Source organism: Pleuronectes platessa, chromosome 5 (assembly GCF_947347685.1).
Source record: "Pleuronectes platessa chromosome 5, fPlePla1.1, whole genome shotgun sequence".
Lineage (NCBI taxonomy): Eukaryota > Metazoa > Chordata > Actinopteri > Pleuronectiformes > Pleuronectidae > Pleuronectes > Pleuronectes platessa.
In genome coordinates, this window is record NC_070630.1 from 4,333,951 (window position 1) to 4,361,318 (window position 27,368).

At 44.2% G+C, this 27,368-nt stretch overlaps 1 protein-coding gene across 1 annotated transcript in view; it reads right to left on the bottom strand.

The window, feature by feature from the left end:
• tenm4 (teneurin transmembrane protein 4) overlaps positions 1-27,368 on the bottom strand; it is a 107,784-nt gene that overhangs the window by 52,626 nt on the left and 27,790 nt on the right. The window contains exons 4-10 of the mRNA XM_053423116.1: positions 23,395-23,644; positions 19,159-19,257; positions 17,995-18,230; positions 9,367-9,531; positions 7,214-7,428; positions 5,693-5,903; positions 415-516 (exon numbers count right to left, since the gene is read on the bottom strand). Coding sequence (XP_053279091.1) covers positions 415-516; positions 5,693-5,903; positions 7,214-7,428; positions 9,367-9,531; positions 17,995-18,230; positions 19,159-19,257; positions 23,395-23,644 — 1,278 coding nt within the window. The remainder of the gene's footprint in view (positions 1-414; positions 517-5,692; positions 5,904-7,213; positions 7,429-9,366; positions 9,532-17,994; positions 18,231-19,158; positions 19,258-23,394; positions 23,645-27,368) is intronic.

Below are 27,368 nucleotides of genomic sequence, written 5' to 3' on the forward strand. Positions count from 1 at the left end.
GGCACTTGGAATAACAGATTCTAGAAATATCACTTTCACGATTGTGTGGCTGTTAAAATAAAAAATCTGATGGATAAGAGATTGTGTAAAGATGCGACTGAAACAAACTACTTCAACAAATACAGCCTTGATTTCAATGATTGAAAGAATGAGTCTTTATCAATCCTGCAATTTAAAGCTCTGTCCTTTACAGTTACTGGAGAGCTCTTTCATTTTGTGATCACAACACAGCTTCAGAAGTGACAGAGGTAAAAGTGAATCAGCGGCATCAAACAGATCTAAAGAACAATTAAAAGTGAACGTCAAATTAAAACAGCTTTGTTCTTGTCGTGCTGTGAACACAATTTGGTCAGTGAGTGTGTGAGAACGATGATGAATAAAAGCACTTTTTGACGCCGGAGGGATGGAACTCACCTCGCCCACAGTCGGGTCCTTTGAATCCCAGGAAGCAGTGGCACGCTCCGGAGACACAGTCCCCGTTCCCGAAGCAGTTACTGGGACAGTCGTCCAGAGATTCTGCAAGAAGGGACAATCAGCAGCTTTTCTGAGTAATGTGGCTCGAGACATAAACACACAATTTTCCTCCCACACATTTTCTCTGGCTTGATTATTACCCCCCCCCCCCCCCCGCCCTCCACACACACTTTTTTCCTAATGACAGTGATAAACACCGGCCTCAGATGCTGTCAACATTTCGGTTTCTCCCACGAAAAAAAAAGAAGCCCTTTCTGAGTGTTACTAATGTCAGGGGGAGAATTGACTAAGAGAGTAAACAAGTGTTGTGATCGTCTCGGGCGTCGAGCCGGAGTCACGAAGCAGATAAACGCTCAGACGTGGCACAGAGTGATAAATGATAAGTGGCACACAAACTCAACTCCACACTTTTAACACAAAAAAGGTGATTTCAAACTGCAGCAAAGCTAGAACCTCCATTTCCCAACTGCAATAAGTCATAAATAACAGTTATTAGCACAAAATGTGGCTTAAGGTGTTTTACTGCCGCAGAGACGTCTCCCACGAGTGCAAAAAGTGATAACAAGAGCAACACAACGGACACACAACCACGACGGAATTGAGCGACACCTGATGTTGAAGGTGAAGGAGCAGCTGTACCGTAACATCTCAAATAGACAAGCAACACATTTTCACAGTCGGTAACTCTGCTTGTTTCACTGTCGACACCATTTGTCATTCTCTTCTGTTGTGGTTGTGTTTCCCATTGTGTTGCGGATTTTGTTGTCACTTTTGCTTTCTTTTTGTGGCTTTGTATGTTTGTGTTTAGTTTAGGGACAGGACACGTTAGGACAGTAAAATATGACAAAAAATCAGCATGGCTACAGAAAGCTCATGAACATGTTTCCTCTATGGTGTGAATAAAAAAAATCTTATGTATGGCTGCTTCATGGACTTGCAAAAGCAAATTCATCATTTGTACACACACACATTGTGTTATATCAGGTTATAGTGGAAATTGTCTAGCTCCATTTTGGCTAAAAATCAAATAGTGTGAGATTTAACTTGATTGAAAAATCACTGGTGCGATTGATTTTTGGAAAATGATTTAAAATAAAAAGTGTGAGAGATACATAAATACCTTTTACTGTGTTCCTCTCCACGGAACATGCAGATAAAACTACTTTCGGGTTGAAATGTTGGTTTTAAATGTGTCTGCTCAGTAAAACAGTTTATAAGAGATTACAATCAATATTCCTAATGCTTGAAAATCGCCCTCAGTCCTCTCTTTCCTGTTCAAGTTCTAAGAATATCACTGTTTCTCTCCTTCTAAGAAAAACGCTGCATAGAAATACACGTTCCCCTATAAATAGAACCAAGTATTTTCAATGGGAGCTCGGCTGTATTTGACATTACAGTATTTACGTCTTGTGCATCCACTGGTTGTGATTCATCTACTCTCCAGTCGATTGTGTAGCTTTATTCTTTTTTCCCCTCACAATCTAGGGCATTTTTTATCCAATGCAAACAGAGCATTCAGCCCCCCCCCCCTCTATTATCTTGTCTGCTGATGTGACTTAAAATCAAATAAACGACAAAATAACTATTTCCACCACCGTGTTCTGGCACTTGCTTTTATTAGGAACAAAAGTGACCCCGTGATCCTCGGAGGAACTCGACAGAGGCAGCGTTTCGGGGCGGGGGGGGGGGGGGCACACACACACACAACACTCGCCAAATTAAGCCTGAAATGGTGCTGAAAAATATTCAGTCTTGTCCGTTGCCTCCAGGCAGCAGAGGCTCTGAGGCAAAACTTACTGAACAAAGGAGCTCTTGTGCTCCACAAAGGACTCGAAATGTGAGCCGTGGATTCGGCTTCCCTTTACTCTGGAGAGTCAATCATCACGGAGGATGCAACTCAAGACAGAGAGAGAGAGAGAAGACAAAGAGAGAGAGACGGGGGTGGGGGGGGGGCAGGAGGAGACGGAGGCAGAGCAGAGGTACAGTAAAATAAAATAAAGAGAGAGAGAGAGAGAGAGCTGGGAAATGCTGCTCATGTCTTCTGTGCTGCCGGCTTGACTTTGCCATGTTGGGTTAGTGGGGGGGGGGGGGGGGGGGGGGGAGGCTATCCTCCAGCGTGGTGCAGGCAAATCAGCATTTTACTGGCGTTGTGATGTCTTGCAGCAGGAACATCTAACTCCAGCAGGAGGGTGGGGTAGTGGGTGGCAGCTAGGAAAAATGAGGTGTGGTGTGTGTGCATACTTGCCATTAGAAATTCATCCCAGAAGTACAATTATGCTGGGGGAGATTCTTGGTGTGAATCTTCCAGCTCATGCACACAGGGCCCAGTAAAAAAAAATAAAAAAAATAAGTGGGTTTGTAATTTATGGCACGGAAAGATCTAACTTTCAAAACCCGCATTTCTCCGACATGTTAAGCATCAAGGCAGTTATTCTGTTCCACATTAATGAGCCTCTAATTAATATCTTATCTTTATCTATCACAGGTATTTTATTTTGGTGAACAACAAGCCGAGCAGAGTTTAATTGAGTAATCTGCTCCCGTTCTGAATGCTGACTTCACACTCCCCAAGTCGAAAATGCCTGTTTCCTCCGAGAGCTGGACGAGGGGGGGGGGGGGCATGAATATCTCTTAGCCACACACTCCACATAGGCCAACGCATAAATCATGGATTCAAGCAGGGCTTCATTGAAATTCATTACCCTTCATATCAGGGGAGCTAACTATTGTGTGAGTCTCTGCAGCCGGCGAGGACAGAGCCGGGCGCAGCAGGCAGGTTTAATCAGAGCCGTGCCACGCTCTCCGAGGAGGCTCAGCACCTCTGAATGATGGGCCGCCGCGTGCACAGTGAGACAGGATGCGGTGAGAGACGTTAGCAGTAAGTCTTTCTTCCCTCTTGCTTTGCTCCCCCTGTATAGGAAGCCACGTTTGGACCAAAGCATGTCTGGCACCCGGCAGCAGGGACAAATAAATGGCTTCATGCTTCAGAGGGCTGCGAGACAAAACATTCAGTACATCTCAGATTGCCACGGAGCCGCTGCCAAGTAATGAGGAGTAACCCAAATTAAAGACGGGGACACTCTATCCCCCAGATGCCTCGTGGGCACGGCTACGTGCAGACCTTCCATTTAAAGTGCAACTTCAGCCTCGGCTCTGAGACTCACTCCACCCGCTGCAGCGTTTTGAACAATGCTTAAAAAACTGGAGGCTGAGGGAGTGGGTGAACAGAGCGTTAGTCAGAAGGTCAACGTCAAAGGGATCGTTAGAGTAATTTGCAAAGCTATGTAATTGCGATGACGTGACAATGTCCATAGGGGACACTGTGATGTCCTCTATCCAGGTGTGTGTCGGCACTGCAGTGACATGTCTCCCTGTGAGAGAGTGTGTGTGTTGGAGGGAGGCGCCCGAGCCAAGGCTAAACCACATTTAGCAAATTAACACAATATCCTGAGTCTGATAATGAACCTGTAGCTTATGAATCTCTAAATGATGTAGAGAGAGACGTCCCCAAGCAGTGGAATCCACAGCCCCTGTTCCACTGGTCTGAAAACCAACTGACATCTGCTCACATTTGGGTTTTGTCTGCGACGATAACGGAAAGAATCGGCCTTCACTCCAAGGTCAATGAAAAACCTGCATGTAACCACTTATTTGGGTTTAAAGGAGGTTTGAAAAACTAACGCTACTGGAATAATATCCACCCACATCTGGTAAGAAACCATTAACGTGTAAATGTCATGATGCAGAGATGTTTTAAACTCCGGCCTACAAGCTCCATGAGGAAATGACATTATGAGCCATGTTCAACACATGATAAACATATTTGTATACATCCGGTAAGAAAACAATAATGTTTTTCATCAAAGTGCATTCATGTTATTGAGTTTACACATAATAAAAACACATTCTGTGCAGTGGTAGAGAGAGACCGCTGCAGACACACTAAAATGACTTTACTGCCGGTGTGTAATAAACAATGCAGCTTGTGTCGCTCACATACATTTTCTATACCTGGGTTCCTTCCACCTGAAGGTCAACTCCATCCCTCCACGGCTCAATACAATCCAGGCAGTTGGGTGAGATTCAATTTCTGCTGAAGGGCACTTAACCGGTGACCCATTTTAGAAAAGGGCCCCTCTGCCCCCCCCCCCCCCCCCCCCCCCCCCCCCCCCGCCCTCCGCCCCTGAGCTCCCGTGGGCAGATCAGCTCCAATAAGAATGAACAGACGCAGAATTGCAGCCTCCGAGTGAGTCGGCCCCGCCCCTTCCTGTCCCCGGCCGCCGCACAGAGAACCTCATCTACTTGTGTTTACCGTGATGCAAACCACGGGAGGCCGAGAAGACATATAACATGACCCCCCCCCCCCCCCCCCCCCCGCTTGTGTCATATCACATATTACGTATTGAATAACGGTCGTTGTTGGCACAGCGCGGGGTGTGTATGTGTATGGGGGGGGCCACGGTGCATCTCTTGCCTGTCTCCTCTCGGTGTTACATTGATGTTGAGGACAGCTTCCCATCGATCTGCTGCCTGGCACAGCCCCTGTCACAGATGGACTCTGGCCCAGGAGCTTTTAATTAAAGAGCATGTGAGAACAGCTCCCAGCTGCCGTCCCCGTGAAAGCCGACACCTCGGGCCCCCTCACACCTTGCTTGATACGGCCGTGCTAATCAAAGGCGCTTTAGGGAGAACAAAGAGGAGCATGCAAACCCAGAATCACCTTCAAAAAAATATATATATAAAAAGAGCAAATGTCTGAAACGCAGCTGTGTGCCGAGCGTGGAGTCAGAGGAGAAGGAATATCTCCCCCCCGACTTTGATATATGGAGAGTAGATGGAAATTGGAGCAAATCATGATCAAAAATGGCCCTAGCAGGAGGGGACAATCATACTTTGAATTGTATGCAAATGGTTCCCAGAAGCCGGACCCCCTGATTCGCTCGCAAGACACTCGGGCTAATGAGGATATTATGATCTCTCAATGCTCCACTCTGGGGCATGGCAGGATGGCACTGATGTCCTGATTTTTGTAATATTCAACTTCACCTTGATTAACCTGCACTCTCCTTGACTATTGAAATCTGTAAAAAAAAAAAAACGGTGTCTGACTCATGCCCCCGAGTCGGGGCTGTGGTGGGTGGCTGCTGGTTGGTATTATAGGGATTATGTGGGTTTGCTATTACAGGTTTCAGTGGCGGGTCATGCTCGGGGCGCTCACCTATGGCAGTGGTGAGGAAGGAGACGGTCTCGGTTTCCTTTCCGTCGTTGTAGATGGCCAGATGCCAGATGCCCGAGTCCATGTACTGGATAAATCCTGTGTCGTGCGTGGTGATGGGCACCAGGCTCCGCTGCATCGCCACGGGCCCCTCCAGGCCCCGGAAGTCCTGGGCGAGAAGCCGCCGCCCGTCCAAGAGCTCCACAAAGTCAAACTGTGGACAGACACACACGGGAAAGTGAGACAGAACGACGGAGCGGACCGCAGACGTGCCATTAGAGTGACATGTGAGACTTGAGTGCTCTCAGCCCTCTTTATAGCGGCGCATCATGTGGTCTGCATGAATAACTCATCATTGCAGAGGAGCTTGAGTAAGTCCTGGAACATCGTGGCTGGAGAGGCTGTGTGATAATCTCCTCTTCCACACATCTCATGTGAAAGGCCGTTAGAAACCATCACAGTAAAAAAAGAAAAGAAAGGGAAGCTGGGGTGAAAAAGAAATGTAACTTACTATCTGTTTACCAAATAATGTCTGCAAAGATTTGCCTCATATCAACAGTGACTCAATGAATAGCAATGAGGCAGCGTTTCGTTTTCATCTGCATAGAGAAAGAAGTCCTGACTCATCCGCCACTCCGTGAGCAATCAGTCACAGAGCCACAAAACTCCGGCACATTAGATTCTTTGAGGTAAAAATAGAGGGAAGAGACAAACATGATGCTTTGCCGGAGAAAATGAATCACACTGGACGTTAGTGCAGACGCACAAAAAGAAACAAAGGCCCAGAAACGATATATGTTGAACTACAGTTGCGTTTACAGCACAAATGTAAACTCTGTGAGCCGAGCAGCCAGACGTGATTAATAGCCCGATGCATCTGATTCTGTGCAGCACACAGACGGGGAATTAGTGCAGAGAAGAATCTCCTGTTCTTGGCCCCTGAGCTCTGTGTGTTTCTTGTGTGTGTGATTCATTGATGATACTGAACCTGGAAAGAAAATTTGCCATAAATCCATTCTGCAACAAAGAAAGTGATTCACAACACAATAGAGAGATTTATGAATTGGTTTGTATTCATGATGCGTAGGTGAGATAGATTCTTATTCTGCGGCAGATGAGGGAAGAACAGGGGGAAAGAGGCTGAATCCTTACACGACACAGGCAGGAGTGATTTTAAGTTGTTTCACAAAGAATCATATTTTTTTTTTTTACAACTTGCAGTTTATCACAAACAAAACACAACGATTTACTCACTGAAAAACATGGAAATGGGCCAAGATAGAGCCCCAGACACATTTAGAGTTTAAACTCGGGAATAAACACAACAGAGGCTACATCCATACTGATGCGTTTTCATTTTAAACTCTACATCTACACGTTTAAGCTCCGTAATGACACACCTGAAAATGAATATCTAAAACAGCAGCATTTTGAGACTTCTCTGCTTTAGACACTTAAAAACTCTAAACTCTTAAAATCGCCAGAGTCAAACACTTATCCCAAATACAGCAGAGACATTATCACCTGTGTGTGTGTCGGGGGGAGACCTCTCCTCCCGTAGATTCCCACCAAGGCATCTTTGCTCAGGGACACGTTAAACTTCAGGTACAGGGGATGATCAATGAAGACCTGGGACCTCCAGAAGATACCGGGGGGAATCTGCTGGGCGACCTTGCGTCCCACGTCAATCTCCCCCATATCTATATAGCTGTCATCCGGGAACAAGCTGTCCAATTTGCCTGCAATGCACAGAAAGTAAATCGGTCAAAGGGATCACGCCATTAATCCAGCGTGTGGAGAGCAGAGAGAGAGAGAGTCAGTCTGCTGGAGCATGATAGTCTGACCATATCACACATATTCAATCACATGGCTGACAAGCAGTGGAGGGAAATATAATGGATGCTCCCATCTGACCGCTGCCAGAGAGTGTTGTCCAAGAGAAAGAACAAAACAAGTAAGATCATCTGAGATCGAGTTATGTGCTCGAGTTCATTATATGAAAACATCCAACAATAACTAAAACTGATGATCTGGCTATGTTTATTTTGCTGAGGCTGGATTCTTAAACAAGGTAGATTTGTTTTATTTGTATCTAAAAACATTTCATAAATCTTGTTCATTACAGTAAATATTCAGGACAACTTCTGAATAACGATTTAAAAATACCAAACACAGCCGCTTCGCCACTGTGATAAAACACATTTATAATTTAAGTAAAAATAATAAAAGTCTAAAACTGTAATGACAGTAGAGAGGGATCCTCGATGCTACCGCCTCGCTCAGGTACTCGCACTTTCGCTGCCAAAACTAAAAAAAGGTGCTCATAAGCTCCATAACGCAACTTATATTGGACTCTGTGGAAATGGCAGCATCTGTCGGGCTGTGTCGACGAGCTCATTTCAGCAGCGATGTCGACCGAAGCAGACGTCCTTACAAACCCCCCCCCAGGACTCTGTGGCAGACACGGCTTTAGGTTACACGTGGCACGGCAGATGGCGGCCTTCTCCAGAGTCCATCAGCGGCGGGCGGGTCTGATCCGAGCAGACACGACACCCCCCCCCCCCCCCCCTTCCCTCAGATCTGGACTCTGCATAAGGCTGCGGCACACACTGGCTCGTTTTCCACACGTCTCGGTTGTGTGTGTGTGTGTGTGTGTGTCTGTGTGTGTGTGTGTATCTACGCAGCACATTAATGGGCTGCTCATCAGCTTGTTTAAATAAATCATAAGCCAATACCTGGGATAATAAGACCCCTGGTTAAATAAATGATTATTGTTCTTGGATGGAAAAAAAGGACTCGGATGAAGAGAGCTACACTGAATATAAAAAAAAAACTGTTCCCTTCTGCATCACCTTGATAAAACATCCGATGGCTCTGTGGTGGTTCTGGTGCAGAATGAGACTTATTTAGAAAAAGCTACAGCTATTGATTTGGCATCAGCAGCGGCTGCCGTGCAGGGTCTAAAGCTCAGCTGTTGTCATGCTTGCTGTTTGCTCAACACACTTTCTGCTGTCTGTTAAATGAGAGAGACAACTCCTGGATTCATCTATATGGTAATGACCCCCCCCCCCTCATCTTCCACCTATTGTCGTCTGCCAGCGGCAAATCGCTTGGTTAAATCTGGGGGCCCCCGTTTTTCTCGCCGGAGAATGGAGCAGAGCAAACTTTTCCTGCAGTGGAGCGGCTGGTACCGTGGGGCGAGCACATGCTTCCTCCGGCTGCCAGGGAAAGGCAGCCCAGGCAAGAGGACATGAAAGGATCACATCCGTTCTGGAGGGGAGCGAGTGGCTAATCCCCCTGCAGCCCCTGGATACTCAGTCCCGTAAGCTGTCCCATTTTCTCCCTCCAGGAACAAATAACACTTTCCCCACTTACAACAACTTTCATAGGATTACAGAGCAGATCTCTCTGCATACCGGGGGAGACCAGCAGAAACAATGTGGAGCCGGACGAGGAAGAATCTGAAGAAACTCGCTGGAGCTTCAAAATGTCATCTGTAAACTTGGAAGATTTGAGAAACTTTCTTGCCCCCCCCCCCCCCCCCCCAGTGCAGTGTTTTCTGATGTGCACCAAACAGCTTGAGACACAAAATGGTTCTGAAAACGAAAAGCTGCTGCATTTATGACGGGGTTTATTTATATGAATATATCCACAAACAAAAGATCTGTTGCACTTACTTTCATCTTTTCCTTTGCGGTCCCGTATGTCTACACCAGTGTTGCCGAGTGGAGGCAGGCTCAGGTCAGTGGGGAAGGGCAGGCCACTGGTGTTGTCCTCGGACAGCTGGTACATCTGCCTCTGCATCGGCTGCAGGTGCCAGTTTAATCCGAAAAGGTGCATGGCTGAAATGTTCAACATGAGGCCACGTCAGAGTCCATTTGCTTTTAAGAGGCTTTTTAAACATATTTCATCATTTTATTTGAGTGGGGAAAAAAACTTGGATTTGGGCCACGTTGAAGGAAAAAATAAAATAAAATAATAAAGTTGTAAAATTAGGAGGAAAAAGGTGTAATTTCACATGAATAAATATATATACATATTTTAGAAATAAGCAGCAAGGAGAACCTGTGCTTGAGTTTCACTCCTGAATCACACACATGTAACCAACAACACCTTATTTGGAAAAATGTTATAACTTTCTGATATTTCTAAGGGTGTGAATCTCTAGGCACCTCACGATTAGATTCAGATTCAAAGAGCTAAGATTCCATTTTAAAACAATTCTTAAAGAGTTGTATTTCCATACATGATTAATTGTGTGACTACTAGAGGTGTGCATCTTCACCAGCCTCTAGATATTTCCCTTATAAATTAACACACAGCCTGAAATTAAGACTTTATTCTTGTGAAACCACAACTTTCTTCCTATAATACGACTACTTTTCGTAACATTATGACTTTTGTCTCTTGACACTTGGTCCTTATCGAGCGTCTGAAGTCACCAACGCCTCCAAACTCTTGAGTTACACTTGCAGTATTTTTTGGAGGGTGCCTGTAATTAACTGAAGGTGTCAGCTATTCCAAAAAGAATAAAGAACAATGCCCGGTTTAATGGTTAATGGCGTCTTTTTGACAAAAAGTGCTGATGAGTTAGGATCAGAAGACGAATGACCCCGAGGGGACAACATCTGTCTCCCCGCTCCAGCTTCGGCAGGAACCCTCCCCAGAGCCCTGTCATTTTTCCTCACCCCTTCTACCTTTCAATTCCCTCCACAACACTAAGGGACAAAGGGGCGGTGGGGGGGTGGGGGGGGGGGACAGAAAAAAAAAAAAAGCCATCAGCAGGAAGGAGACGAGGGGCGCTTCAATGTGAACCCAGTGGATGAAGCACGCGGATATTTCACAAGGTCGACAAAAGAAATGTCCTCTGGAACAATGGTGGTTGGGGAGCAGGGACGGAGTGGGAGGGGCCCGACCATGACAGATCACCAATAAGAGAATGGACAAGACGAGCTTAGCGAGGCAAAAGCCACCTTGGAAGTCAACAGTCAGCAGAACACGGGCCCAGGAACTCAATACAGCGATTTTATTGGTCTGTTGCTTCTCTTGAGCTCCTCAGGTACATAAACGCACAACTGAACTATAGAGACAGAAAAATTATATGACAGGTCTAGACTGAGGGAAGGAGTAAGTTGTTTTTTCTTTGGATGCGTTTTTATTTATTTCTCACTCATAAGAGCGGAAAGTGGCTCATGTCAGTGGTAAGCCCTCCAGTCACTGACGAGACGACAGACAGAAACACTGCGTCAGTCGTCGCCTCGACAAATACACACACATTGATTTGTTTGTGGGACTTGAAGCTTTAGCGGATAAATTGTAATACCACTGATACAAATCCTCGGAAAAAAAACTGTGACAACTTATACTCGCTGAGGTTTTACACAAGGAGAGATGAATAACTTTATGTCTAGAGTAAGAAAATAAAACATAAAAGTAAAAATAGGCCTGATTTTCACACACACACACACACACACACACACACACACACGTCTATATGTGCACATCCCAATCAAGAAATCTCCATTAAAATAATCAACACACCGCTCATCATATCGTTCCCTCATAATTAGTCCTACATGAATTCAGAGATGATCACATCTACAGTTTGAGCATATTTATATGAATCTATTCGTGAACTGAGCCAAATTGACTCGTGTGGTGGTTTCACATAACTTTAAGAACAAATGCTTTTTAAAATCAAGTTTCTTCATCAGCTCACTCAAGACCTGTTCCACTTCCTGCTGCTTTTTAAAGTGCATTTCAAGAGAGAGAGAGAACAAGGTCGTAGAAATGACAAATTGGATTCAAACCTCAGACTTGGTGCAGAGAGCGGCTCGAGTCACAATTCTCTGTTTGACCTTGAGAAAAAAACGAAGTGAGGCGTACTTGACGGGCATTCAGCGTCAAAACCTGATCTTTTCCTCTATCAACCAACCAATCAATCAATCAGCTAACATGAGTGAATCAAAATATCATATAAAATATTTTTTTCAAACCAGTGCTGACCCGAGTGAATCCTCTAACGTTCTGCTGAAGGAACAGGCGCCCAGTGGCTCCTTCAAACCTTCACTTTTAACTTTTGAATAAAAAACATTCATTCATCACGAGGACGATGGTTTTCTGACTGTTTGTATTTTCACCACGTGCTGCTCAGAATCGTCGAGGAGCTTCTACGTGTGATAAAACTTTTCCCTTCTGCATCTCACGGCAACGTGAAGCCGAATCGTGTGCTTCTCAAAACCAAGGACGGCAACTCTCAAGAGAGAAAGAAAAGAGCCGGAGTGCATTGATTGATTCTCAGACTCAAATAACAGCAACAGACCGATGCTCAGACGTGACTGTGCCGTCGTGAGCGCTGGAGAAAAAGTGCTGTTAACTTCAAGTTGACCATGTGAATGTAAAAAAACAGCAAATCAAACAAAAGCCAGGGTTTGATGAAGAACACGCCGTGGCTGGTTCCTTCAATAGAATGTCTATAAGCAATAGTAATATTCTGTGGGTATGTGGGCTTAGGGTGATTCTGACTTGTACTTGTACCATGCATGTACTCCAAATGGTTCAAGAACAGCTTTCAATTTACACTGAGTATTCCTCAGACAGGCGTTTTAGGCGAATATCACCCGCCTCTTAGGAGGTTAAAGATATCCCCGATAAATCAAATGTATATTGAACTATTTAAATGTTTTTTTTTCTGATGAACTGTAGGTAGCCATAGTTTGGTTAGCTGGGGAAATCCAATATAAACTCTTGAGTGAAACCTCAGCACGAGCATCTGTCCTGCGTCCGTCCGGGTCCCGTGGACGTGGACGTGTCAGCCAGGAGACGGACGGATCTGTTTGTCACTGAGTAGAGCTCCAGTTTAAAAAAAAACATTCCTTTTAGATTTGCAGAGCTGCTCTGCCCGGTGAAACGGAAAAAGAGTGAGTGAGTGTCGCCGGCAGAACCGTCTCAAAGTCACCATGCAGCCTGTCGTTCCAAGTGTCCCAGTAATCATGTCTTTGTGAGCCTCGCTCTTCATCCCATCCGTCCCCGAGGCCTCTAATGGAAAACAGTTGCAGAGAACCCGCCTGCCCCCCCCCCCCTCGTCCGGACAGATTTACTCCAGCGCCTTCTTGGTATCTGTGATATGCAGAGCACTGGACCCGAGCCAGGGAGAAGCCTCCTGATTTTTTTTTGTTTTTGCTTACTTTTCAAACTTTTGCAAACGCTGTGCGATGACACTCGGAGGGGCTGCCGCAATTGGCCGCAAAATGAAGACAGGTTGCAGGAATAACAAGGTGCTTCTAATGAGACGGCCACTGGCAGAGACAACACTGACCTGTCAGGACTAGTGCACTTCCTAGCATCCCCCATTTTGTCCTGAGCACATGTCGTGCCCTCCTTTCGCTCATCTCTTGGCAGGAAGTTGGGTCACGCCATGTGCCAATTAGGGAACAGAGGTCCTGTAGTAAGGGAGACTTCTCAGCCAATCTGAGGAAAGACGCTGCTTATTGCTGTGGGTCATCTGCCAGCGTTCCCGTGCTGCTTCTATCCTCTGATCTGTGCAGCACTTTCCAGCTAGTGCACACTTCAAGGGAAGCTATGATGAGTAGAAATCTTTATTTTTAAACATCTTACTGGTCAGAAATCATCAAATACGTCTTCAGGTATTTCAAATAAGGAAGACGGCAGAGAGCAATGTCTCATAAGGCTCAGTGTGAGGAATTATTTATCCATGTGGGGACTTGATCTAGTTTCAAAAAACGTGATCATCTTAATTCCTTTGCCAGTCTATGGTAATTTACCAATTTCTGCAATATCCTGTTGACACAATTTCTCATTTCCAGGTACAAGTTGAGACGAATACAGATTAAAACCTCACACCTTCAGCAGCACATCATTTCATAACTGCCGTGCTGAATTTCTTCATATAAATATAATTACAAAAAAAGGAAATATAGTGTAGACTGATTGGAATATCACAAAGTCTGAGTTTGGGCTCAAGTGTTTTCTCCTCTCAGAATTAGGTCGTGTCTTAAATTCTGCATCCTCCAGGTTGGGAAGAAAAACATTTTAATGTAAAGATAAAATACTGAGGCTTGAGTCCAGCAGCTGCTGCACGTTTCTCCCTATTTCATCCCTAATGTTGTTCTTATTCTTCACCATGGACATGATGCATCGTGGAGCATTTCTCCCTCTGCACTGCAGGAAAGGATGAAATCAGACGGAGAGGGATGAGAACACATGACTAGGTGAGCATGTGAAAACCCTGGCACGGTTTCAGTTTGTCTGCGCAGCCAGAGAATCAGTTCAACGTAGCTTGAAGCTCGGTGTCGTGAGAGAATCTCTAAATACACCAAAGTATTTCAACCCTTGTCTCTGTGTACAAAGACCAGAAACTCTTCTTTTCTACTTGAGCTAATTCAGATTCATATGTTCAGTCTCCCTCTGCCGCAGCTCAATGTGAGAGCCGGGGTCGGGTCAATGAGTCGGGCCTGTCAATACAAACACTTGATTGAGCTCATGATCACAAGAAATGGCAACGTGAGATTAATAAATATATGAAAATGTAACACTAATGTTAATGCTTGCAGTAATATGAAGCCTACAATGGAGTGATGCATGCTTGGCAGCAAAAACACACAATAATGTTCACTTCTTAAACATGAAGAGGTTTGTGTTTATGTTTTTATTGGATTTAGATAATTTTTATTGATGCTACTGTGGTTTATGGTTTCTTTTATTCTTTTGTTTTTGGCTAGGCACATCAATCAATCAATCAATTCCTCTACTCCACTGTGTCTGTCTTATTTTAATCGTGCATTTGTGTTTTTTCTTTTGTAAAAACAAATGTATTTTTATTTCTCTGTTATTGCCGTTATTTTTCTTTATATTCAAACTGTCTGTCTCGATTGCCTCTTCTTTATTACTTCCCTAACTTTATGTATTTTCGCTAATGGAGCCTTCCTGCTCCCTGTGTGTTGTATAAACATCTAGAATCTTTTAAAAGCAACAGTAACGAGGGATTTCATTGGTTTAGCCGAGGTTTGCAAGGAACTGAACATTGCAGCAGAAAAATTAGCCAGTTAAAAAAATGTCTTGACCATTAAACAAAGTCAGATCCGACAGTTCAAGTTTTTGCACTTAAGTGACTTTTGGTCTTTAGATATCAGTGAGATTGATGTAACCTTCATAATGAAAGCGGTGTTGAAATTCCCTTAACGCTCCAGTATTCCCTTAAACGTCCTTCACCTGTTTTATTTTTCATTAAAATTAGCGTCAGTATTGATAAATCTAGATTCTGCAAATACCACACAGGGAAAAGGAAAAGTCAAATCAAACGAGGATCTAATATTAAAATCGATGAAAGACCGACAAACAGGTGGAGTCTGTGGTGCAGAGGACATTTTTCTTTTTTAGGGGTTGGATGATCATGATATGAATATTTTTTTTTCTGGGGCTGTCCTTGGCTGGAAACCCAGAGTGAATGGAAGCGGACACAGGGGGATAGCAATGACCTTAAAATGACTAAAATATGACAAAATGTGCTAATGAGTGAACGAGGAGCTGCAGATATACAACCCCCCCCCCCCCCTGTACCTTTCTGGATTTCAAAACGTGTCCAATCTAGAAAAATCAAATCGGAAAACATCTGTCACGAGGCATAATTGGGTTCATTAGCCGTCTCTCTCCGAGTTCCCAATTAGAGGCCTCAATAATTAATTGCACTTCAAATTAAATGTATTTTCTCATCAGCCCTTAATTAAACACGGCCCTCGTCCTTGATTGGAAATTCCGATCTTCGGGTGAGGTTTCGCTCTCCAACATGTTTACTTGTGGTGCATCGGGAGACGCTCTGAGTTTAGCAGGGTATAATTACACCGGCTGATTAGGCGCTATCAGGAGGAGGGTGCTCATTGGCTTTCGGCCAGGTCACATGACGTCAACAGCAGACTGTATCTCTTCTTCCGACGGCCAAACCAAAGCTGCCGGTGCCAAAAAAACAAACCAAACCAGTGCCCGGACACTCCCATCGTCCTCTTACTGGACCTGTAGATTCATCACCATGAGAAGCAACCATTCCTCTCATCCCCCCCCCCCCCCAGAATTCCAAATGAAAGAATCTAAATGGCTCCGGTGACAAGAAGAAAAGAAAAAAGAAGAATAATCAGGTTTTAGTTCGTTTGGGCCTCAAGCAGAAACGATAGCTTTTCCGCGATTGTTATGGCATAATACATATCTCTAACAAATGTCCTCAATGAAGAATTCATTCATCTCCGTGATGAAGGCCACACAGAAGGATCTGAGCTGTTCTTTCATTGACTTCATGCAAATGAACTGCGACGCTCCGACCATCCCTCAGTGTGAGAAACTTTCTTTTTCTGTGCCAGAGTGAATTCAACAGTGAAACCATTTATATGTTAAACAGGTACCCGCCGCCAATCAGACGTATATTATACCGTAAAATATATGAAACAGACGCGTGTATCACCTCCTTATTTGAATTTGTAACAATGGGCCGGGTGGCATTTTTATCTCTTGAACTAAAAAAAAAGGTGTGGGGAAGGGGGACTGCTATCTTTATCAGGTCGGTCCCCCCACATCTACAGAGCCGTCGGCCACTTGAAGAAACAGAGACGAATGTTCTCTGTGACGTTTAGAGACGTTAAACCACTCAGACCTGTTTGACATCACCTTGTTTTAAAGATCTCTACTTGTTTTCTCTTCACTCACTGTGTAACAGAAACCTCCATGTGTCATCCCTCCTGTTCTGGGCTTGTTCATTGCACTGCTCATATCCCCAATCCCCCAAAAAGAGACATTTTTGCCTCCTAATCCCGATTCCGATACTTGGACTTTGAGTATCTGTCAATATCAGTGCATATAACGAATATTAACTCATATAATGTATTTTAACAGCTGTATGCTGTACTGTACGGAAGGAATGATTGTTGTCAGGCCCAGTTCAGGTTAAATCATATGAAATAGAACTTCTTATATAATTTACTTCCTTTTAGTAGCTTGAAACTGAGGTCTTGCCTACACGTCACCATTTTACTCACAGGACTTTCCGGTGACTAGCTCTGGGTAACACTACCCTACCGGAAATCACTTCTTCTTCACAGCTCTAAAGTCAGTAGTAGTTGTTTGTGGTAGTACAGAACAACTGCAGATTTGGAGCAGTGAAGCAGAAGTGATTCAATCTTTTTTTTTGTGAATCGAATACACTTCAAAGACACGACATCGGATTCATGAACATGGAAAAGCCCGACCTGGTATTTTAATCAGTACAGGAATCTTTTCTGATGCTGGTTTCGGTATCTGAACATCTGCAGTTGCTATGTGACCTTAAATATCCCCTTAGGTCTTTGCACAGGCAGAAAGTAAACTCACATTCTCCCTGACCTTTCCATAATCCTCCATCTCTCTTCTCTCTAACCACACTGTAAACCCATGAATCCCTTGTCTTTCCTTCTATTGTTCCTGCTCTCACTGATTGATTCTCCCTCCAGCCAGTTCAAATCATGGGAGCGCTTGTTTTAAACATCAGGATTTGGGAGGAATTTTTGTGAAGAAATAGTAACAAAAAAAGAGAAGGAAAACACTGCATTGCTAACATGAGCAGTGATCGGCAGCATCGTTGAACAGTCCAGAAAGAAAATCTATATTCAAAGTGAGAACAGTTGGACTTCTTTAACTATCTGATCTTTGAGAAATGTGGACCAACCACATTAAAGCAATTACTTGCAGAATCCACTACGTTTACTTTTTTACATTTTTTTGGGATGCTAATCCACTTCTTTTTCATGTCTCTTACTCGTAAATAAGAGATAAATAAGAGGCTGTGTTATCAGATATGAAGATTATCTAGCATCAGTCAAAAGCATCAGATGTAACAGTGTAATTCTCATATCCCAGCTGGTCGTCTGTTCCCAGCTGAGACCTGGGTGCACTGGTCTGGCCTCCTCAAATCAAACAAGATGAATATTCCGCCCGTATCGTCTCCTCTAGCGTGATGGCCCATGTCTTTTTAATTCATTCCCTATCTGACCTATTCACACGAGCAAGAAACTGGAATACTCATCTCAGATTCAGTCGACCAAGTCTATGAATGATAATGTTATTTTGCACGAGGAGGGCGACGAGTCAATCTGGCAAAGACCCGATTGCAAAGACGCCCGGACAAAGAGCGGAGCCTCGACGGCTGATGGAGGAAACACAATGGATTCCACCTGTGTCTGCAGCTAAGTGAGGGGGCGGGGCTTGGGGGGGTGAAGAGGTGGCCCATCCCCGGTGTGTAGGAGCAAGAGGAAAAGGTGACTCACCGATAAAGTAGGCCAACAGGAACAGCAGTGTTACTGAGATGAGGATGGCACTGAGAGCGGCGCACTTCCAGTTGCAGTGCTTGGAGGGTTTCTTCAGGCTGAAGGCCGGCCGGGAGAAGGTGTTGCGAGGCAGAGGGCGCGGGGGAGGCGAGTACACCGTGCTGGAGGTCAAAGGGTATCCCGGTGATGTTGTGCAATACATTGGTGAAGTGCCACCTGGTTTGAACAGGAAGTGCCTGGAGGGGGAGGAGGGGGGGAGAAAAAAACGATATCTTCTAAACCAAAAACTCACATTTTCTACTTCTGCAGGATTTCTAATTGTCATGATGTTGCAGGTTCCAGTCTGTCCCAGCCCAGTCCCATCCACTGGTAAGTCATTCTGCTTCCACTACTGTTGCCATAGTCACGCCTCTGCCAGATTAGTAAGAATACTAGAGCATATTGGGCTTTGCTCAGTCGAAGCTGTGAATCAATATTAAATCCAATTTATAGGACTAGTGACCGCAGCTGGCTCTTGTTTATGTATTCATGCCAGCCTGGTGAGGAGTAACTCCCCGTGACTATGAGTCAAGACCGTCCAGAGGAGAGATACGGTGTGTAGAAGGTTGTGGCACGTGAAGTTGAGCAGATTTATTTGCCCTTGAAGAACCACGGCCGCCCGGCTATCTCTGAAAAACATGTGTCGGGCTGCATGTCCAAGTGCATCATGTGATCAGCCCATCAGAGAGTCAGCCGTTCTCCTGACAAGTTTACAAGAAGCGCTCGGGCGGCAGTGACACGGACGTGATGGGATGTCACATTACAATGTATAATGTGGTAAAGTCACCGCGAGCATATTTTATTTTTTTTAATATCAGGACGTATATCCCTGTTCCAGCAGTCAGAGATAACACGGGCAACTGTGCTTCACACAGCGGTCGTGTTTCACATTAATCAAAAGCTAAGGAGCCTGACAACAGTTTTTTTTTAAAGTCGTATTTAACAGGGATGGGACGAGGACGGCAGAAGATCGAACCGCTGCAGAAGATATGTGACATCGACGACATTTCAAAAACACTGGATGTTTGATGGAAGATAAGAAACAAAAAGCACGGGCACATTTGTTTTCATGGCAAAGCAGAATCCGACATTGGGTGTGAGTCAGAGAGCAAACATGCAACATACCCGTCGTTGTACGGGGCATCGTGGTGAGCCGATGCCAGAATGTCCATCTCAATGAGGTTGTCCTGTAATGTCTCTAGGAATGTCTGCTTTGCTATGTTTCTACACACAGGTGGAAAGATGGAATATGAAGCTAGTTTGAGATGAACATGCAAGAAAACACAGAAATACATGTGTGTGTGTGTGTGTGTGTGTGTGTGTGTGTCTGTGTGCAGAGGGTGAAGTGCTGTTTCTGCCGGTGCGCACCTATAACAAATGATTGACTTTGGAAACATCCATTTGACAGGTTGTTTAGCAGGTCAAGGTCAGGGCAAGGTCAGGTCAAGTTCAGGTCAAGGCTTCAGCAAAGGCTACATCCACACTACTAGATTTCTATTTGAAAACTCATCAGGTTTGGAAATGCTACTATTCTCGTTTTAGTTTGAAAACGTCGAGGCTGCGTTACAGTCTGGATGGACAGAAACACAAACGTTTGGAAACGATGACAAAGACGACCACTATCTGATTGTGTCTTTTTAGGTCACATCGTAGTCTTTGCTGATTGGTCAGGCTCCTATCACATGACCCTCTTTCCGCAAATAAATCAACCGGCATTAGCCGTTGCTATTAGTGTTTTACCGCATTATATTATATTATACTGAATTACATTGCATACTGCAATCTGACACTGTTCAGTGTTTTGCATTTTGCATTTCACTTTTTACTTCACTTTTTATATCTTTTATCTATTTTTATTTAGATATGTTTATGTCTAAATAAATGTTACTTTGTATAAATACTAGAAAAAGTGATTAAATAAGAAGTAAATAGTGAGTAAATATATACTGTTTTTTTTTGTATAGCTTTTCTTATGTGTGTTGTATTTATTGTGTTTTTATGTTTCTATGGTCATTGTTTGCACCAATTACCAGAGCAAATTCCTGGTAGGTGTAAATCTACTTGGCAATAAACACTTTCTGATTCTGATTCTGATTCTGAGCACAACGTCGATGTAGCTTAAACTAGCTTCTAGCTAAAGATGCTTTTTTTCTATGTTTTCCTCTTTACTGTAGCTACCAAGGTGGGAACAAATTATGAATCCACCCTTCCACTGAAAGGCTACCGACAGCTGGCGGCAATAATTAAGGTGAAACGTTCTCTTGTAAGTGCTCGAGTTGACGTAGTGAATCAATCGATGCACCTCGGATGTCAACATGACAACTGACCTTCTCCCTCTGTTCAGATTGACTCTCATTGAAGTGCTTTTAAATTTATAGATATGGATTTTTATCATCGCTTCATCATAATGCAAATATACAATTTCGTCATTTGTGGTGCGCCGTGGCAAAGCACTGCACACCCCCACCACCCCCGAGTATGTGATCACCAGGAAACATCAACAACGACAACACACAGATGGAGATCAAGATGGACAGTGTGTGTGTGTGGTGTGGGGGGGGGGGGGGGGGAACCAAGGCCCTTATGGAACTACTTCTACGAAAAGTGTGAGACAGAGAACATCTAGCTGTCTGGGTCCCCTCGTCTGGGCACTGCCATACCTGGTTTTGTACGAGCCCTGCCCTTCTCTGCAAGCGTCCTGCTCTTCTCTGATAAACATTAGAGTATTCTGGCTCCTTTAAGGTCGTGATTGGAAGAAAACAATGCATCACTTAATTAGAACTTAAATAGGAACTTTACGGTATCGCTCACTTATATCAGACAAAACAGTTCTAATGTATTTTCCTTTGATTCTATAATACAAATGAACTGGCTTTCACATTGGATGGTATCTGTGGGTGCAGGTGTTTTCCTATTGAGAGGTTGCAAAGCTAATTCTCCCACAATGCACTCCTCCCCTCTGAGAGCTCCGTTCCATAAGGAAACACTGCGGCAATGCAATGGAGAAATGAACCGTCCACATGCGACGGGCAGGCTGAGCATGTTCAGAGCTACAAGAGAAAAAGCCTTGTTGTTGTTGTTTCGTTGTTGTTTGTTTTATCTCCGGCCCATCGAGGCCGCTCGTGGAGTCGGCTCACGGCCGCTCGGGCTTCTGTTCTCGAGGAAGAATGCAACTTTTTAATGAAGAGGAGAGAGAAAGAGAGACGTCTGCAGAAAGGGTTCAGACTGGGAAAGGCCAGCCAACTGCTGGCGTCTCTCCAGGGGCAGAGTGGGATAAGACCCACCAGCACAGAATTTATCAGGGCCATTACATTCCATAAAAGTGACGAGAGAGGGCCATTGCTATTCGATTAACTTAGCAAAAGTGACATTTAATATTTCAGGGTCCGTGTGGGTATTACTAATGGTTTCAATTTCATTATTGGAACTTTGGTGGTTGATCCTCTTTTCAAGGCAGTAGATCATAAGAGACTTTGCATGCGGTTTAGAGCAAAGCTCTCTCCTGTTGCAGATCCCCTCTCCTCACCATCTGTTTTCCGGCTCCACAGGGAATACCTGTGTAGATTAGCTCGGAGCTGGATGACGCATAATCATTCATTATGGCTCTAACTGTCCTTTATACCAGATGAAATTGATGCTCATTATCCTGATGACTGAACCGTCCCACCAAAAACTGTGGGAAGAGACGGCGAGTGTGTTCGCGGCTGCTTGTTTACGCTGTCGACTTAAGTATCGGCTCGTCTGCTGCCAATACGGGTTTGATTTACGACAAAGAGTTTAATACACCTCGTTTTAATAGGGTTGGATACACTGAGGACTGAGGGTTGTGCGATATGATGATGTCTATTGTGTGAAGAAAGAAAAATGTCATTTCAATATTGTTGTTGTGCCCTAAATCCCTATATTTATTTGTTAATTTTGACAATTTTGACAATACTTTGTGTTTTCCATAATATATTTATGCAAGTTTTACTTCATTGTTGACAATCTTGACCAAGACATCCTTGCAGAAGAGATATTATATATCCACGGTCCTGGTTAAATAAAGGATAAATAATATAAATAGAATATATCAACAAAAAAACATAACAAATATAAAAAATCATTTAACATGACATCCCAGTGAGTAGCTGTCATGGTAGTAAAACTCTTTCCCGTCTCTTTCTGGGGCTCAGCAGACGGAGTAAACTGTGTAAATCAGAGCAGACGACGGGAAAATAGAACACGTGACATCGAGTTTAAAGAAATGTGCCTCAGACAGTGTCACGGTCTGAGACACCCGAGTGGGAGCTGACCAGCAACACTACTACCGTCAGACTGAGTGCTTGGCTCAGAGCCACGCTCGGGCCGCTTGTGGATATCCATCATTCAGCGTTAGAGCATTGACTGAGTTATCCCCAACACCATATATGTCCAGAAACTGCTCGTCGGTGGTCAGAGCTTCACCCTCTCTGCTCTGAGAGAGTGTGTCTGCAACAGTAGGCTCCACAGTCCCTGCTCTATCTGCCTTTGTTCATCTTAAATATAATATACTTCGATTTTAGAGCAAATATAAGAGGAAAACAATATTTAAAGCTGTTGAAACCGCCTGTATGCGGGCTGTAATGAGTATTGGATTACAAAGGAGGCTGTAGAAAGGAAAGAAAATTCCTTAGAACGGCTGCTGTGCTTTAAAAAAAGTTTGGTAAACACATATAAATAATCTAAATAATGATATTTTTTATAGTAAGTTCCATCAAAGACGGGGTTTTAGTGTCTTTTTATTCAAATTTGCTCAGCGGGCAACCTGTTCCCGCTGAGAAGTCGGGTTTTGTTCGGGGAGTAACGTGATCATCAGGAGGGTTGGGATAGTTCCGCCTTGCTATTCCTGATTTCATGGCACCTCGCAGCCAAGGAAATACCAACACATATTCCCTCTGTTACAATAACACTCGACAGATCTACTTCACACGAGGGCCTCCTATTGAGAACTGTGCTAGAGCACTGAATACTGATTAATATGGAATAAATAAAACTCTCGGTTGACTTGCAGGAGCTCGGAAAAGTAACTTTCCAACAACTGTTTCATTTGGAACGTGATTGAAAATGACTCTAATGTTTAAAACTTGACTACCAACATTAGACCAAAGACCCAAAAGCAGCACTTTTCTCTTGTTCGCCACAAAATCATGTTCATCACAACTGTCGGCCTTTGCCCCTTGCAGGGTATTTCCCATTCTATTGCTTTGCTCCTTGTTAGCACAGTGCTAATTCAACACGGTGCAGACAGCATGAGAACGCTGCGTTCAACGGCACCGGGGTCAAGCTCACAGTCTCACAGACGCCACTACACTGCCATCGGGAGACGAGTGGTACCGGTACCTTGTCTCCAGTGGGATGTTGCTGTTGAGCAGCCAGTTGTCCTGCACGCTGCCGGGCTCCTGACCAGTGGCCGGGCCCTCGGGAGGAGCGGAGCCGTCCGTGGGCGCGGGACTCGGGTTGCTCCGAGGCGTGTAGTTGCCCCTGTTCAAGGAGTTAATGGAGGCCGCATGGTGCTGATGGTTGGGCGAGTGGGAGTGGGAGAGCGGGAGAGGAGGCGTCCGTAGCCGAGAGTGGTTTTGAAAGGCTCCGTCTGAGAGGAAGAGAGGAAAACAATAAAAAAACACACGTTACAGAAAGTAAACACAACTCGGTTCACCAATGTTTGCCAGGCACTTTTGAGTCTCGGTTTGCTTCGGAGGCCCCGGCACAGCGAGGAGGCCTCTGGATGCTGCATGTGTGCGTGTGTCTGTGTGTGCGAGCAGGATTATTTACAAGCGCCTCCTGGTGTTTCTTTAACTCCCAGCGCATCAACTTTGGGACTGATGAATGATTAGTTGTGGTTTCACCGGCAGCACATTAATTCCCTGCCTAAAGACTCGTTTCGACTTGAGAGCCACAAATCCCTCTGAAACACAACAAGTCCGTCCGCCGCTCATTACTTCTCCAGACCGGTCTCTATCGGAGGGCGGCCTCTGCCTCCCACAGAGACCTTTGGAAGTTTACTCAGACGAGATAGTGGCCCCTGTGTAAACACACGAGCCGCCTTCTTCTGGAAACTGAACTGTTCTTTACAGGGTTTTTTTGGCATTTATTCAGCCAGGGGAGGGATTTGAGTCTGTGAAGTCTTTTTATAGAAACATCTGAGCTCCTAACAGACATGAGGTCCGGCAGACTTTCTGTTTTCTTGTGTCCCAACCCGACCTGAGTCTCTGATTACAGGCACGTGTAGCTTAAGAAGAACCGGTAGATAGCCGACTCACCGTGGCCCCTAAAAAATTACTTTTCCTTTTTAATCCAAATTCGGCTTTTTGGGAAACAACAGGCTCGAGTCAGGTTTCCTCTATCCTCTCTCACACATGCACTGAAGTCAGGACAGCTTCCTAAACATTTCTGTGAGGGGCTGTTAGTGAGAATGTCCGAGTCAGTTGCTCTTGATAAGCCCAGGAACCTTTCCTGCAAGGCCCCTATGGTAAAATGTCTGTGCAGAATACAGCAGGATAATGTAACAGTGAGCGTTTTGATGATGTGAAGGAAAACAGAAGAATATCAATATCTCAGGATGAAGAACAGGAGCCATACACGTAGAAAATGGCGGCAAAGAGCTGTGGCATTGATGTGCAGGAAATGGAAATCACATAACTCCCACCGCATACATGAGCTAAGTCATGTTCTACCCAGGCTCCGCCCATCACCTAAATGTTCTGGACATTTTTCTAGAGTCCGTGTCTGGAAACAGCTACTGCTTCATTCTGCGTTGAGCAAAATCTTTGTTTAACTGAAGCAAATACAAGATTTAAAACAAATATGTAACAACACGCAGCTATTTGCTAAGAATCACCTGCGTGTCACATCTGCAGTGTTCAGCCTCAGAAGCACCGATTCCATCTCGTGTCGTTTCATCAGCACAAACTCTTTTTATGTCTTTTACAAGCTCCGTTGTCACTTTCCACCGGAGGATTTAAAACTATTAGATATGAAGTGTAGGAGAACAGATTGTGCCCAGAGGTCCTATATGCGCTATCTGATACTCCCTGCACTTCACAAGATAGAAGACCAATGTCCTTGTGCACTCTGTAGCCATTTATTTCCACATCTGCTAAGCCATTCATCAATCAATGAACTGGCTTTACACGGAGTTGAAAGAGCGGCTTGTCTCTAGAGCAGCGAGCCTCCCTTTATTTCACAGATATCCACGACACTAAATTGCCAATTTACAGCAGAACGAGTGGAATACAGACACACACGGGGAGAAGGCACTTTGTATAATCAGCTCCTTCGTTAGAGCAACACCTCCTCGTGCCGGTGAAGAAGCCAAGAGTCAGTTCAGGGGTCAGGAGCATGAACTGCCTTATCTACACGTGCCAATCAAGGCAAAAGGAATACAACTGCTGGAGGTGGGGGAGGTGGGGGGGCCGGCTTTGCGGGGGGGGAACAAAGTGGCACTAAGTTTGAGCGCTTGAGGCATTTTGGGGGGGAAATGGAAATTGAGCCCGTCGTGTTTACAGGTAACGAGCTAAGGAGCGACTCGGCAAAGAGACACAAGACAGAAGAAATGTGCCGTGTTGCAGTTAATCCTCGTTCAGCCTCTTCCTGTAAAACCTCCCGACAGACAAGAGCTTCACCAACAAACCAGTGTTTCAACTCATTCTGTACATTTCATTCGTCATCAATGAATAATAATAAAAAAGCAGAGAATTCAAATTCTCACGTCCAGACTGGATTTCTGAATCTGGTTCACAACATTTCACAGGATGGACCAGTGAAGGAATGGTTTTTATTTCTTTTACATTTTGGAGCGAGCTCTATATTCGGCATCTGTGGCACTGACAGATGGTTCCATACTGAGCACAATGCTGCCCTCGCAATTAGCTGAGACACTGAACGAGGGAGCGAGAGAGAGAGAGAGAGAGAGAGAGAGAGATAGAGAGAGAGAGAGAGAGAGAGAGAGAGAGAGAGAGCTATGCCTCTGTCCTGTTGAACAATAGACCGCTGTACGGTGAAACCACACAGTAGTTGATGACCTCCCTCCTGCTCAGTAATGTACCTGATCCCTGAAGCCATTAATAAGGTTATGCTAATTTGATTCGGGGACAGTAAAGTCATATGCAGAGAAATACATCACTGGGACAAATGCATCACTGGTCTGGAATTCATTCACTGCCCAGTAAACAAATACTTTACCTCCTGGGATGATCCAGTCGATGTGAGGCAATACGTAATTCAGATTTAAGTTGCACTATGGACTCAATAGTTACCACAGAAACTAATGAATATATATATCATATATGTATATATATATATATATATATACATATATTTGTATATGTACCATAAACTTAACACAAAGGAATCGTTAATGCAGGTCCACAGACTCACACTGTCTGGTGTTGTTTTGTGTATTTCTTGCACTGAACAATATTATCACTACAATTTGACTTAAAAAGGTTTTTTTCATGACCAGGAGCAAAACTTTTGCAAATAATATCTCACCAACTTCTGTGCTAATAAAATCAAATCTAAATCTAAAATTATGAGATGAACACAAAAAGCTGAGACTAATACAATACAGGGATAATACAATATATCTACACAATACATATATAACATTTAATAATTATAAATGTTGAATGTTGAATGGAAATGTTGTTTAAACAAAAATATGTATACATTGTTCGTTTTAATAATATATATAATTGATTTAATTTTGAATCAAAGCTAATCATAAAACTGTTCATATAAGCAGCATAAAGTTGTGTTACATTCTCTCTAGTTATTTTAACTGGTGTGTTAAGTGCTATGAAGGTTTACTCAACTGAAACCTAGAAATACAAAACATTTAAATTCAAAAGTTTGCTGGTAAAAAGAAAACCTGCATTAAAGTTATAATATAATATTTGTAAGTAAGATGTTTGTTGAACTATGTTTTACGTGTATTTTCCTCCAGATGCTTTAAACACTCTGCAAAACCAGTCGACTTCACTCAATCATTTGCATATAAAAACCATTACCATTATAATACATGGTGGAACATGTTCTACAGAGAAGGAGCCAGATAAGCTCTGAATCACTTGAATACATTAACCGACTGTACGTTGCTTGTCCTTCACCAACCAGTAACCCTTCACCAGACACATCAGAACTCGAGCTGTGTGTGTTTTTTGTGTTGAGATAAACAGAAAGATGAGAAACGCGACTGTTTATGAGACAAAGCGCGGCGGCGGCACGACCCCCCCCCCCCCCCCCCCGACAGATGTGCTGACTCAGCAACAATTTTTCACCAGCATTCAAAGGACAGAAGGGAAAATAAATGGTTT